The following is a 15514-nucleotide window of genomic DNA, read 5'->3' on the forward strand; positions in this document are numbered from 1 at the left end:
TTTTAAAAATTTTGATTATTTTAATTTAATTCAATTTTAATCAGAAAAATTGAAAAAACTGAATTGAATCGATTAGTGATAATAGTATATTATTTTCAATAATATAGAGATTAGATCATATTAAAATTAAAATATTTTAATTAAATTTTAAAATATTAAAAATAAAGTGTAAAAAATTTATTAAAAATTCAAACTGATCAAATTGAATCTAATCGAACTGAATCAGACTGTTTCGATTTGATTTGATTTCTAATTAAAATTGATTCGTTTTGATTTTTATAAAAACTAAAATTTAATTTTTAATTTATTCAGTTTAGTTCGATTTTGAATCGAACCGACCGAATGCTCACCCCTAAACACTTCTTCTCTTTGAATTAAATTATAAGATAAATCAAATTTGACTCAAATTTAATTTCTAATCGATATTAAATTTTTTATAAATATATCGCTCTGTCTTGTACTAAATTCTAATAGAATATTTATTTTAAAATAAAAAGTATATTTAAGAATAAATAAAAAAGAAAAATATTTATTTTAAAATAAAAAGTATATTTAAGAATAAATGAAAAAGAAAAAGAAAATCTTTTTTCATATCCCATATTCTGTCATTGCCAATATTTTACATGTGGTTGCTAGCTTAGCTGTTAGCTCCACACAAGTCCAAAAACAAGTGATTTTACTCTCCATTTCTCTCCCCTACTAAACGATCTTAGAATCCACCCAATAAAAATAAAATACATTAATAATCCTTCATTTATACCAATAATTCACAAATGAAAGTGAATCGATCCTACATCGATTATCAATAATATTTATTTATTAAAAAATTTAAAAATAATAATATAATTTATTAATTATTTATTGAATATTTAAATTACTGATAATTAAATTATCGACTTTTTATGATAATTGAGTTTTAACTTATTGAATTTATCTGAAATCCACTAAGTTTTAATTTATTAATATTAGAATTTTTGAAATTAAGATATATAATGTTTAAAGCCGAATCGAAAATAATTGTCAAAAAAAAAAAAAAAAAAAAGTCTTAAACTGCCTCACGACCGTAGCCATTTCTCTCCATAAATTATCTTTGTCTATACTCTCATCTCCTACTGTTTCTCACAGAATTTTTCCCTCTCTCTATCACTTACATCTCTGCTTTGGTCTGGTTCAGCTTCTTGTTCCAAAGCAAGCTAAATCCTCCTTTGGAATCTGTTTCTTCTTATCGGTTGTTATTCTCTGATCCAAATTCCTACCACTTTCTTGAATTTCCTTGGAATTAATTCCAGCTCTACTTTTGCTTCCAAATCTATCTCTCTCCTCTTGGAAAACGAAATACCAGCTTTTCTTGGAATACCCATTTGCCTTTAAGTTTCATTCTTCATTCAATTTCTTCAGTAGTGCAATCTCTTGGCATCCAACAAGCCTTCTGTCTTCTCCTTCTTCTTCTTCTTCCTCTCAGGAGACAGAATAAGTGAGCTGCCATTTCTCCACGGCTTCATAGTTTCCTATTGTCGTTTTCCAGAACAAGTGCCTGCCGTTTTCCTTTCATCTGGAGATTTTCATTTCTGGTAAATTCTTGATTCTGCTTAGTTTCTATTTTTGATCCTTTATTGTTATATACGAAAGATCATATTTTTGTTCATGGTTGTTCCTGGTTTTGGTATTTCAGAGCTGTAAAAAGTAGTTGGAAATCAAGAAAATTCAGATTCCAATTATCAAAAGCGTCTCTTCAGGTACTGTTTTTAACAATTCTTCTTAACTTTTCTACTGATTTTTCATTTGATTGATGGGATCATCATCATCATCATCATCATCATAATCATGAAGACATTCTGAGTTGGGATTTGAGTGTTTTTAAGGTATTTCAACTTCTAAAAAGCTACTTTCTGTTAAAAAGTGATATCAAGATGTGCTTTTGATTAGTCCTGGAATTATTCATAATTAAACAATTGATTTCTTTCAATTTTAAAGGAATATTTAGATGATTATTATTCACTTTTTTACTTACTAAACAAATTAAACCCATAATAATTTAATAAAAAATAAAAATACACAGCTGATTGATCCTTAATGAGTGACTTCAAAGCATAATCTCTTTTTTCTTTCTTATAATAATAATAATCCACAGCTAAAGACAAAGTTGACGTTCCACCGTCATCAGTGGTTTCGTTCTTAGTCTCTGTTGTTTCTTTTCTTCTCTTTCTCGGGAAAAAAAAAAAGAGAAAAGAAAAAACCTTTTCTTTTCATTTTGTGTTTTTTTTTTTATGAATTATTTCTAAAAATTTTGAAGTTGATTAATATACATATTAAATTACTGCTTGTTTGCAGGATGCAGTAATGGAGATGATTGAAGGACAAGTTTAAAAAAGCTCTCTTTTTCTATTTCTGTTTCTATTTCCCCAATGGCCAGGAACTGTTTTCTTTCCCTCCAATTCCTTCCGTTTCTTTCCTTCCTTTTCTTCTCAGATTTCCCGCTTTCTTTTGGTTTGAACGTTGAGACACAGGCCTTGCTTGAATTTAAAAAACAGCTCAAAGACCCATTAAATGTTTTGGATTCTTGGAAAAAATCGGAGTCTCCATGCAATTTTTCTGGGATTTCATGCGATCCCGTATCTGGGGAAGTGACAGATATCTCACTTGACAACAAGTCTCTCTCTGGGAAGATTTCACCATCCATTTCAGCACTTCGGAGCTTGACTACCCTTTGGTTGCCTTCCAATTTCATATCTGGGAAGCTTCCTCTTGAGATTATTAATTGCAGCAATCTCAGAGTACTGAATCTTACTGGAAATCAAATGGTGGGAGTCTTACATGATCTTAGTTCCTTGAGAAACTTGGAGATTCTTGATTTGGCGGCGAACCACTTCTCCGGCAGATTTCCTTCCTGGGTCGGAAATTTAACAGCACTGGTTAAGCTTTCAATAGGGAAAAATAATTATGATGAGGGTGAAATTCCTGAGAGTATTGGGAATTTGAAGAACCTGACTTTTCTGTTTCTGGCTGCCAGCCATTTGAGGGGAGAGATTCCAGAGTCCATTTTTGGATTATGGAAGCTTCAAACGCTTGATATTTCGAGGAACAAGATCTCAGGGAAGTTCCCAAAATCGATTTCCAAATTGAAAAATCTGAACAAGATTGAGCTATACGTCAACAATTTAACTGGGGAGCTCCCACCGGAACTCGCTAACCTCATCCTCTTGCAGGAAATCGATATATCCTCGAATCAAATGTATGGGAAACTGCCTGAGGAAATTGGAAATTTGAAGTATCTGAAGGTCTTTCAGCTGTTTGATAATAAGTTCTCCGGAGAGTTACCTGCTGGTTTTGGAGAGATGCAGCATCTTGATGGGTTTTCAATCTATAGGAACAATTTTTCAGGCGAGTTCCCGGAGAATTTCGGCCAATTTTCACCGTTGACCAGTGTTGATATATCTGAAAATCGTTTTTCTGGCAGTTTCCCGAAGTTTTTGTGTGAGAGCAGAATCTTACAATACCTGCTGGCTTTGGGAAACAATTTCTCTGGGGAGTTTCCAGATTCTTATGTTGAGTGTAAATCTTTACAAAGGCTCAGGATCAATAAGAACAAGTTGTCTGGAGAGATTCCAGATGGAGTTTGGGCTCTGCCACTTGTGACCATTATTGATTTCAGTGACAATGAGTTCAGTGGACGGATCTCTCCTAAAATTCGCTTGTCTAGCAACCTGAATCAGTTGATTTTGCAGAACAACAGGTTTTCAGGTCAGCTTCCATCTGAACTTGGCAAATTGACAAATCTAGGCAGGCTTGCTTTGCAGAATAATAGCTTTTCTGGTGAAATACCTTCTGAAATTGGTGCTTTGAAGCTGTTATCTTCCTTGCATTTGGAAGAAAATTCATTTACGGGATCCATACCATCAGAACTAAGTGATTGCAATAGACTGGTGGACTTGAATCTTGCTTCAAATTCTCTGACTGGTCATATCCCACATGCTTTTTCCCTTATGAGCTCTTTAAACTCTCTCAATCTTTCACAAAACAAACTCACTGGTTTGGTTCCAGAAGAGTTGGAGAAATTGAGGCTAAGTTCCATTGATTTATCTGGAAACCAATTATCAGGGAGAATTTCATTAGTGCTTTTGACCATGGGCGGTGACAAAGCATTTCTAGAGAATGAGGGACTTTGCATTGATGAAAATTCCAAGAACATTACAAATTCAAAGATGAATGTTTGCCACGAAAAGCACGGCCAGGAACAAACATTTGGAGATAAGCAGGTGATGTTCTTTATCTTCATATCTGCCTTGGTTGTTGCTTTTGCTGGCTTACTGCTTGTTAGTTACAAGAACTTCAAGCAAGGGCAAGTGGACAGAGGAAATGATTCAGACCCAAAATGGAAACTCGCGTTATACGATCAGTTGGATATTGAAGCAGATGAAATATGCAATTTGGAAGAGGAAAATTTGATCGGAAAAGGCGGTACAGGAAAAGTGTATCGCTTATATTTGAAGAGAAGTGGTTGCACTGTAGCTGTAAAACAACTATGGAAAGGAGATAGTCTCAAGCTTTCAGCATCGGAAATGGAAATCTTGGGAAAAATCAGGCACAGAAATATACTGAAGCTTTATGCTAGTTTACTCGATGAAGGATCATGTTTCCTGGTGCTTGAGTATATGTCTAAAGGTAATCTGTTCAATGCACTTCATGGAAATATTAAAGATGAGGAACCTCAATTGGATTGGTGTCAAAGGTATAAAATTGCTGTGGGTGCTGCAAAGGGAATTGCTTATCTGCACCATGATTGCTCTCCTCCAATTATTCATAGAGACATAAAATCAAGCAACATTTTACTCGACGGGGACTACGAGCCAAAGATTGCGGATTTTGGTGTTGCAAAGCTTGCTGAAATGTCCTGTAACGGATGTGATAGCAGCTCATTTGCAGGCACTCATGGATACATAGCTCCTGGTAAAAGTTATTAATTTTTCTCTTTTCTTTTATTTCCTCTTTGTGATTTATTAATATATACCAATAGGCTGGTCAATTTTATCCAAATAACTTTTAAACTTATTTTTCATAAATTATTTAGTAGTTTTGTACTAGCAATTCCAGTTTTCCGTAATTTTCCAACGTCGAATATTTTGCACTTTGCATTGCAGAAATGGCATATACATCTAAGGTTTCAGAAAAGAATGATGTATATAGTTTTGGCATCGTGTTGCTTGAATTAGTCACCGGTAGGAGACCTATTGATGAAGCATATGGAGAAGGGAAAGATATTGTCTACTGGCTATGGAAACATCTTAACTACCGCCAAAATGTCTTCAAGGTTCTTGACAACAAGGTTGCATCAGAATCTGTCCGAGACGACATGATTAAAGTCTTGAAGGTTGCTATCCTTTGCACTGCCAAACTTCCTAACCTGCGACCGAACATGAGAGAAGTTGTGAAGATGCTGGTTGTTGCTGATCCTTGCATTTTAAGGTCACCAGACAGCAATTCTGACAAAAATGTGAAGTTTTTCCCTTGAAATATTCTTTGTTAGTAGTAGTGCAGCTTTCAAGATCCAAAATTTTCTAAGCAAGTGTTAGTACAAAGTTTGGCGATGTAGATAAATATAGTTAATTGTGGTAAAAAGCATAAGCTGGTTTGTAAAAGGCTTTTTCTTGCAAACTAATCAGGTTTTCAGAGTAAGCATCTTGGGCAAAAAAAGAATTGAGTCTTTAGTTTATGTATACTGAAATTCTTTTCGGTGCAATTAGGTCTTGAGTTCGAGTCTCGACCTAATTTACATATATTATAAAAAAAAATTTTCTTAGTATAATTTAATTTTATGCGAATGCTAGTGAGTAGGAGTGAGCATTCGGTCGGTTCGGTTCAAAATCGAACCGAACTGAATAAATCGAAAACTGAAATTTTAGTGTTTATGAAAATCGAATCGAACTGATTTTGGTTAGAAACCGAATCGAACCGAACCGGTCTGATTCGGTTGGTTCGGTTTGATCGGTTTCGATTTTTAATAATTTTTTTTTTATTTTTTATACTTTATTTTTAATATTTTAAAATTTAATTAAAATATTTTAATATTAATATGATTTAATTTCTCTATATTATTGAAAAAATATATTATTATCACTAATCGGTTTGGTTCAGTTTTTTCGGTTTTTTCTGATCAAAATCGAACCGAATCGAAATAACCGAAAATTCTAAAATTAAAAATCGAACCGAACCAAAATGTATAAAAAACCGAACTAAAATTTTAAATCGATTCGGTTTGATCAATTTTTTCAGTTTGAACCGAATACTGCTCACCTCTACTAGTGAGCGGAGTTATTTTTAGTACTATTACATATGAGTTTAGTATCAAAGTCTATTAAAAAAAATTATTTGAGTAATTTAATTCTCTAGAATGGTAAAAAATTAAGTATTTCTGATTTTATTTTATATTATAGAATAAATTATATTTTAATTCTTATAATTAATGTATCACTTTAAAAATATTAAGTATGTAGATTTTTATAATTACTGTTTAGCTCGTGATCGACCATTCAAACCATTTAATAGTATCATATTTATCGAATATTAAAATAAATTTTATTAAAATAAATTTTATCTAATTAATGAAAAATCATTTATTTAGATTTTAATGTTAAATTTATTAAAATAGTAAATATATAAATTAAAAAGTATTATAAAAATTAAATGAAAATTTTCAAATAATAAAAAAGTGAAAAATATCTAATTAATTTTATAAATTATACACTCTTAACTCTTTCAAAACTCAAAAAAAAAAAAGTTAACTTCAAAATAAATTTTATAATTTTAATTTTTTAAAAATTAAAAAAATTAAATTTAAAATTTAAAATAATTTCTACATATTATTTTAATTTTTTCAAAAATGTGATTAATTTTAATTTTACATAAATTTAAAAATAAAATAATTTTTACACATTATTTTAACTCTTTTTATCATAAATATGGTTAATTATAATTTTGCATGAATTAAAAAAATTAAAATAATTTTTCATATTATTTTATTTTTTAGAAATGTGATTAATTTTAATTTTGAGGAAATAAAAATAAAATAAAATAATTTATATGTATTATTTTAATTTCTTTTAAAAATGTGACTAATTTTAATTTTACAAACATTAAAAATCATTGCACTTAAAATAATTACAGAAAAATAAAATAACGTGTCTACAAAATATACTGTGGGTGTAAAAATATGGCTAATTTTTTAATTTTTTATAAATTAAAAAAATAAAAATAAAAAAATAATTGAATTAAGATATTGCATTTTTAATAATAATAGAAATACAAAAGATTCTAATTAACATTATATCCAAACTAACACAAAAATTAAAGAAGAGAATACAAAATTAGAATTAAAATATATAATTGAATATTAAATAGTTATTTATTGATTAAATAAAAGAGTATAAAAATTTAATAAAATATCTAAATTAATTTAAAATAACCATTTAATAAAGTTTAATTGAATTAGATTAATTGAATTTAATAGATTGATTCAGTTTATGAACACCTCTAACTAGGGGTGTGCATTCGATCGGTTTGGTTCAAAATCAAACCGAACCGAATAAACCGAAAATCGAAAAATTAGTGTTTATGAAAATCAAACCGAATCGATTTTAGTCAGAAATCGAATCGAATTGAACCGGTCTGATTCGGTTCGATTCAGTTCGGTTTGATCGGTTTCAATTTTTAATAATTTTTTTATTTTTTACACTTTATTTTTAATATTTTAAAATTTAATTAAAATATTTTAATTTTAGTGTAATTTAATTTCTTTGAAAAAACATATTATTATCACTAATCGGTTCGGTTCGGTTTTTTTGGTTTTTTTTTATCAAAACCAAACCAAACTAAAATAACCGAAATTTCTGAAATTAAAAACCGAACCGAACCGAAATGTATAAAAAACCGAACCGAACCGAAATGTATAAAAAACCGAACTAAATTTTCAAATCAGTTCGGTTCGATCGATTTTTTCGATTTGAACCGAATACTGCTCACCCCTACCTCTAACCGGATATATGAGCTATTACACTTTATTTGATAGAAAGTATTTAAAAGTAACGAAAGAATTTTAGGAGGGACTGATGATTTTTAAAGTAGGGTTTTTAAATTTTTTTTTGGAATTGGAAATTGAGAATGGAGCGTAGAATTTAAAATTTTTTAAATTTATTTTGTTACACTTAATTAAAGTTGTGAGTGTGAATTTTTAAAATCTTTTAAAAACTTTTAAAAACCTTCATAGATTTTCTTTTAAAAACTTTCAAATATCTTAAAATATATTACCTACTTTTCTTCCTCTCAAACATAGTATTAGCCATTGGGGTATTGATTAAATTATTACTGGTAGTTTATTACTTGTTTAGACTTAATCCATTATGAATTTAAAATATAAATACATGAATATTTTTTTATATAAATTAAATGGGATTCATGTATTTATTTATTGAAAAATTATTACTTAATTTTTATAGTATAAAAAATTCACTAATTGATTTTTTAGTTTTAAAAAATAAATTAAAATATCTCTAATATTTTAAAAAACCTACTATTTGAATTTTAATAATTAAATATTATAAAAATATCTAAAATGCACCTGATACAAAGACTAATTAATAAATATTTTAAAAGTTTAAAAAATTAATTAATAAATTTTATAAAATTATAAAAATTAAATAATAAAATTTTTGATGATAAAATTAAAAAATAACCAACTAATAATATTTTTAAAATATTAAAAATATTTTAATATACTTTTTAAAATTAAAAAATTAAATGCCGAGTTTTCCTTACCATAAAAATTAAATAATAATTTTTTCCTATTGGGTCATGATAACCGCAAGTCTTTTTATTGGGGATAACATGTTCCTCTCATGTCTATGCCATAATTGGATTAGGTCCATTTGGATGTCCATAACCGTTTCGCTGAAATTCTTCTTTCGAAGTTAAAAAGTTTGGGAACCAAAAGCAGATGCGGATCCAAGTAATGGGCTGAGGAAGGGGACGAACTTATAAAATTAAAAATTTATTTATGTACTTTAATGTATTTTTCAGTAAATACTTTTTTCCCCTAAAGATATTTGAAATTTTAAATCTTACTTATAAATTTTAAAGTGGTTTTTTAAGAAAAATTGTTATATGCCCCTCAAATGCTTTTATCTTTATGTAAATTTCATTTATATTTTTTAATATTATTTAATTTTTCATCTTTTAATATTTTATATTTTATTTTAATCTCTATATTTTCTGCGTAGAAATTTTATTGAGAATGACAAATATATAGGCTAAAATATAGAGACTTTTCAATTTTCATATTGGTATGTAATAATTTATTAAAATAAAATTTAATTTAATTTAATTTAATTCAGCGGCTACAAGTATATTAAAGATTCAAATTCAAGTTTTCGCTCATTCATTTTTCGCTAAATAAAAAATCTTACATTTTCTAATGTTTTCACTATGGATAGCACATAATGTTTATTCATATGTTTCTAAAATTACTCTTCACTATTAGCAGAAAATGGCATTTCCCGAATGGATAAGTCAATCCTCTTAACTCAGAAACAAGATTGTTGGATTTCTCAATCCTGTAAATCCATTCTCTACAAATACCTGCATAATACTTTCTATAATTAGTACACGTTTTTTTTTTATAGTCATCGTTCGAATCTATACTCGACCTTCTCTATTGAATGATGCACTTTCAATGATTATTAACTTAATCTTACATTTCATTCATGCATGAAATGCACATATATACACAAACAAGTGAATAATTAACGACATGCATGTGAGTAATGTTCACTTACACAAGTGAATAATTAATCCTAACATGTATGTGAATAGGGGTGAGCAGTATTCGGTTTAAACTGAAAAAATCGATCGAACCGAATTAATTTCAAAATTCAGTGATTAGTAATAGTAATATATTATTTTCAATAATATAGAGAAATTAAATTATATTAAAATTAAAATATTTTAATTAAATTTTAAAATATTAAAAATAAAGTGTAAAAAATAAAAAATTTATTAAAAATCGAAATCAATCAAACCGAACCGAATCGAATCAAATCAGACCGGTTCGGTTCGGTTTTCATAAATACTAAAATTTCAGTTTTCGGTTTATTCGATTCGGTTCAGTTTTGAACCGAACTGACCAAATGCTCACCCCTACATGTGAATAATTCTAACATTATACATGTGATTAATTCTGACTTGAACATGTGAATAATTAACCCTGGCATGCATTTGAATAAGTCTAACATTATAAATGCGATTAATTGATGCTTTCTTATTTGTTTCTTCCTCTAATACATCACAATTTAATTATACTAATTATACTGATATGTGTGCAGATATGAGATAAATTAGTATAAGATGAACCACTCATTTATAGGCAATTTTCATCTATATTTAAAGGCAATATCAACTCTCGCATTGAGGTATATTTGAGAGTATCTTATTTCTATGGTGTCGTCCGACTAGGATTTTTTATATTAGATTACCATTTAATCAGTGCACTAATTGAAAGGTGGTGGCTAGAGGCTCACAATTTTATGATGCCCACTGGTGAGTGTATTATCACACTTCAAGATATCATTGTTATTGTTGTTCTACCTGTTGATGGTGATGCAGTGATCGATCAATCAAATGTAAATTGGATGTTATTATTCTATGAAGAATTACTTGGATTGTTGCCTCTAGTTAATATTACGAGGGAAAGTTCACTCCCAATAGTAGTTAGTTACAAATTTTAAACATTTGCTCGAAGATGCAAATGATGAGATTGTACAACAATTTGCGAGAGCATACATCTTACGGCTTATAAGAGGTATATTGTTCACTAACAAAAATCTAAGTATGATTAATATTATGTTTCTACCTTTTTCTGCAATTTTCATAGAGTTGGCATAAGTAGTTGGGGTGCAACATATTTGGCATGATTGTATAGAGAGTTATATAGAGCGACCCAACCATCTATCTCACAAATTAGAGGAGCTCTAAATGTATTATAGATATAGGCATGAGATCGAACTTCGATAATTACCCTAACTATTCAAGTGAGAGATGCATATGCAGATGCACCACTTGAAAGCCAATATGTTAATTTAAGTCGAATTAACTTATTTTCTATCCACATATGTTACTTTACATTAAAAATTATTTCATGCAAATGGAGTGATCCAAGATGAATGACATCTATCGTCATCCATGTTCTAGTGGACATTCGTTATAAATTTAATAGAATGGGTGATCTTGAGGTTTGATATTTAGATTAACAAGTTTTCTTTATTTTATCCAATTATCGTAATAAACTTTAATATAATTACACATTATTTGAATCGGATGATCTAGGAGCCCTAACTTGAGGATATACTTACCATAACTATGATACTGTTTGAATGGAAGGGACATCCGGAGGGCATTGATGCCACTTATTTGTTTCTATGTTGGGAAATATAACTAACCAGACAGAGTTTTGCATCAGTTTCAGCTCTAACAGCTAATACCTCATCCATCATGACAGACAAAAAAATCTTTACAACACATCATTGCTAGTATCTAATTGTAATTGAACTGTCATATATATACGATAGATTGCAATATGAGAGAAAAGGTAGCAATGAGTGAGCAATTTTTCAAATCATGCATAATACAAAAAATAATCTTAAAATCATGTAGGATCCGAAAATATTTTTGAATTCTGTGTGTCAACCCAGACTGCTGAACACGCTAGTTCTACACCCATAGTGTCGAACAAATGGAAGTTCGACACCATGGGTGTCAAACTTTGCGTAATTCAACTTGTTCAACATCTATAGTGCCGAACAAGCTGTTCATTGCCACGGGAGCAGTTTGAACTGCTCCCGTGGCTGCACGCACAAAAAGAAAACTTTTCGACACTTATAGTACCGAAGAGCTTATTAACGCCTGCAGGGCCGTGCATGCATGCACCTGCTGGCTTGCACAGCCCTGCATGCATGCAGGTGCATTGCACAGGAATTTGTTCGGCAGCATCACTGCAGAACAAATTTCTGTGCAATTAATCCCCACTGTGCAGTCCGTGACAAAGACTGGCAACCAATAAATCCCAACGGCTAGTTGGGTAGTGATGCTGCCGAACTAGCCAACGGCTATTCCTCCCCCTCTCTATAAATTGTCCCACTCATCACTCTATATATCACTTTAGTCTCCTCTTTTGATCTCTCCATAAATTACTCCGTCCACCACTCTATAAATTACTCAAAATCTACATTATATCTCCACAAATTGCATTCCATAAACTATTTATTCCCCTCTACAAATTTCACAAAATTTTTATATCTACTCTTATCGATTTGATTACAAAAAAAAGAAACGCAGGTAAGTTTTAAATATTTTATATTTTAAATTTTTATTTTTTTTATGTATATAGTAAATTGAGATCAAATTATTTATTAATCTAATTTTTTTTATCAGAGAAATGGCAGTTCCTGCATATGCTAATATTTATTGGGATGGTAATATTATAAATAGTTGTAATGGTTACGATTATGATGGAGGTTTTTCAAAGATTATTTCAATGGGTAAACGGATAAGCTTTAATCAATTGGTCAGTAAAATTGCTCGTGCAATTGGATTATCCGAGAATAATGAATTTATAGAGACAATTAGTTTTAGAAAGCCTACAATTGTGGATGGATCCTTAAAATTTGAATGTATGGAGATATGGGGTGAAGATGATGTAGCTAGTATGTTTAATTACTTGTATCAAATTGGTAGTATACCTGGTATAGAAATATATGTTAAGATACTTCGTTGTGTTGATACTACAAATGAGGATGCTAATATTGGTCCATCTGGAACTGCTGTGGAATCAAATGATGAACCATGTGAAGAGCAAAATGTAGTTGATGATTATGGTTTATCTGATAGTCTTGCAGGGCCATCAATTAATTTAAATGATAAAGTAGAGAATGAGAATGAGGATGAGGATAAGGAAGAGGATGAGGATGACGATGATTCATGGATGTCTACTGAGGATGATGAGGATGATAATGGTCAGGAGGATAGTGGGAGTGAGTCTTGATATTACAACACACAATTTCCTAATCCTATTGTGCATGTTCTTCATCCTCCCCCATACGCAGAAATAGACTTCGATTTGCTGAGGGTGGATCCTTATGATAGGCCAGAAGGTCGTTCCTTTTAGGATCCTTCTAAAGAGTTTTCAGTTGGGATGATATTTTCTTCGAGAGATGCAGTGGCTGTAGCTGCAAAAGAATATCATCTAAGACATCATCATCAATTTTGTTATCATGAAACAAGAGAGAAGACTTACTCTATAAAATGTAAAGACAAAGACAGTGGGTGTGCATGGAGGCTTCGAGCATCTAAGAAAGAATGAGAGGATATATGAAAAATTACGAGATACAATGGACTGCACACATGTACAAATCCTCCGTTGACAAAAAATCATAGCCAATTGGATGAAAATTTCATTTGTTCATTCATCTTTGCATTAATTGAACAGCAGCCTGATATAAAAATTACTGCCTTACAAGCTGAAGTGTGGGATAAATTTGGGTACGAGTCGTCTTATCAGAAAACATGGAAAGCTAAGCAGAAGGCAATTGCAAGGCTTTATGAGAGTTGGGATGAATCATACAGTCGTTTGCGTAGATTCATGACTGCTCTTCATCATTTTAACCCAGAAACAATATACATGATTGAAGATAATCCACATTGGATAAATGAGCGATTAAATCCGATGTGTCGTATATTTGACCGTATGTTTTGGACTTTTAAGTAATCGATTGAGGGATTTAAACATTGCTGACCTGTTATCTCAATCGATGAGACATTCTTATATGGAAAATACACCAGGTATATACTGTGTGCAACCGCACTTGATGGAAATAATCAACTATTTCCATTAGCTTTTGCCATTGTTGATAAGGAGGACGGTGACAATTGGTCATGGTTTATGGATTGTTTAAGGATCTTTGTGACCAACTGAGAAGATTTGTGTGTAATTTCAGATCGGCATACTGGAATTCTAAAGGCGATGCAGAAAGATTGGTGGCAACCTCCAGCTGGTCGTCCTCGTTACTGCATTAGACATGTTTTGAGTAATTATAATAAGACATTAAAAAATGCAGCAATAAAGGAAGCGTTGCGCAAGACAGGTATGTTTCATGTTTCAATACGAAGTATGCTTAATTTTTTAAATTTAATGTCACATTATGTTTCATGTTTCAATACGAAGTATGCCTAATTTTTTAAATTTAATTTCACATCTTACTTATGCTAATTTTACTTTGATGAATTTGTCATTTATATCAGCGAATGAAAATCAGAAAAAAAAGTTTTACGAGATAATGAACAATATTCGGGAGGTGCACCCTGAATCATATGATTGGGCAGTGAAGATAAATTTAGATAAATGGACGAGATCACACGATGGTGGACAAAGGTATGGCATGATGACAACAAACATGGCAGAATCCCTAAATGGTATGATGAAAGGATTTCGAGCATTGCCAATAACGACAATGGTTGAAAAAATATTTTTCCAGTGTGTCCATTATTTTGATACGCAGAGGACAACATTTTTGGATCAACAAAGCAGAGGCTATGTTTTTAATCAGTATTTTAGTGACACACTACATGCTAACACAATCAAAGCAAATGCACATAGAGTGAGACGGTTCAATAGTCAGACAATGGTTTGCAAAATAATTACTGCAAATAGCAGGCAAAAGCAAGTGGTCAAACTCATGGATCAAACATGCACATATGGCAAATTTCAGGAGTTAAGGATACCATTTTCCCATGCTATTGCTGCATGCATGTCACATTCAATTGACTACGAACAATTTGTATCTGACTATTATAAATTGGATCGTACTATCCAATGTTACGCGTACACGTTCCATCCTCTTGGACATCCTGACTATTGGCCTGCAGCAGATGGACTTCCTCTCGTGCCTAACATTTCTAGAACAAGGAAGAAGGGACGGCCAAGGTCTTCTAGAATACGTAATGAGATGGACTGGAGGTCAAACAAAATAAAAGAAACGTCCAGAGTCCATTGTTCCATATATGGCAGGGTAGATAAATATTATAAAGAATTCAGTTAATTATTAAGTTATTTTTAATAAAGTAGTTTTTTTGTGTAACATAAGAATTACTCCATATAGATTTGTAGTGGCGCAAAACATTCCCACATAGTTCTTGCACTGACATATAGTCCTTTATTTTTCCTTCGATAAATTGAATAATATGAAATTTGAATTAAAAGGAAATAGAAATATTTGAATATATCATTAATTAAATTCTAAGTTTTCCAAATTGCATATGCTTAACTCTTCAACTCATTCATAGGCTCCATTTCATGAAGTTAATTAGTACTAAAAAATTTAATATCATATAATGCTTTTTTATGACTAACATATAAAATTTAAGGAAGGAGTCATACTCCCTTAGCCTGTAGTATAAAGTTTGTTTTGTTTTTTTT

General features: G+C 30.6%; 1 protein-coding gene across 1 annotated transcript; it reads left to right on the top strand.

Annotated features, from left to right (window-relative positions):
* Positions 1 to 1068: 1068 nt before the first annotated feature.
* LOC110609168 (receptor protein-tyrosine kinase CEPR2) lies at positions 1069 to 5779 on the top strand. Its single transcript, XM_021748552.2, has 4 exons — positions 1069 to 1571; positions 1673 to 1736; positions 2332 to 4947; positions 5139 to 5779. Exons 3-4 carry the CDS (start codon positions 2406 to 2408, stop codon positions 5507 to 5509), a joined length of 2913 nt encoding a protein of 970 aa, XP_021604244.1. The 5' UTR covers positions 1069 to 1571; positions 1673 to 1736; positions 2332 to 2405; the 3' UTR covers positions 5510 to 5779.
* Positions 5780 to 15514: the final 9735 nt, after the last annotated feature.

The sequence above is a fragment of the Manihot esculenta genome, chromosome 2, assembly GCF_001659605.2.
Source record: "Manihot esculenta cultivar AM560-2 chromosome 2, M.esculenta_v8, whole genome shotgun sequence".
Taxonomy (NCBI): Eukaryota; Viridiplantae; Streptophyta; class Magnoliopsida; order Malpighiales; family Euphorbiaceae; genus Manihot; species Manihot esculenta.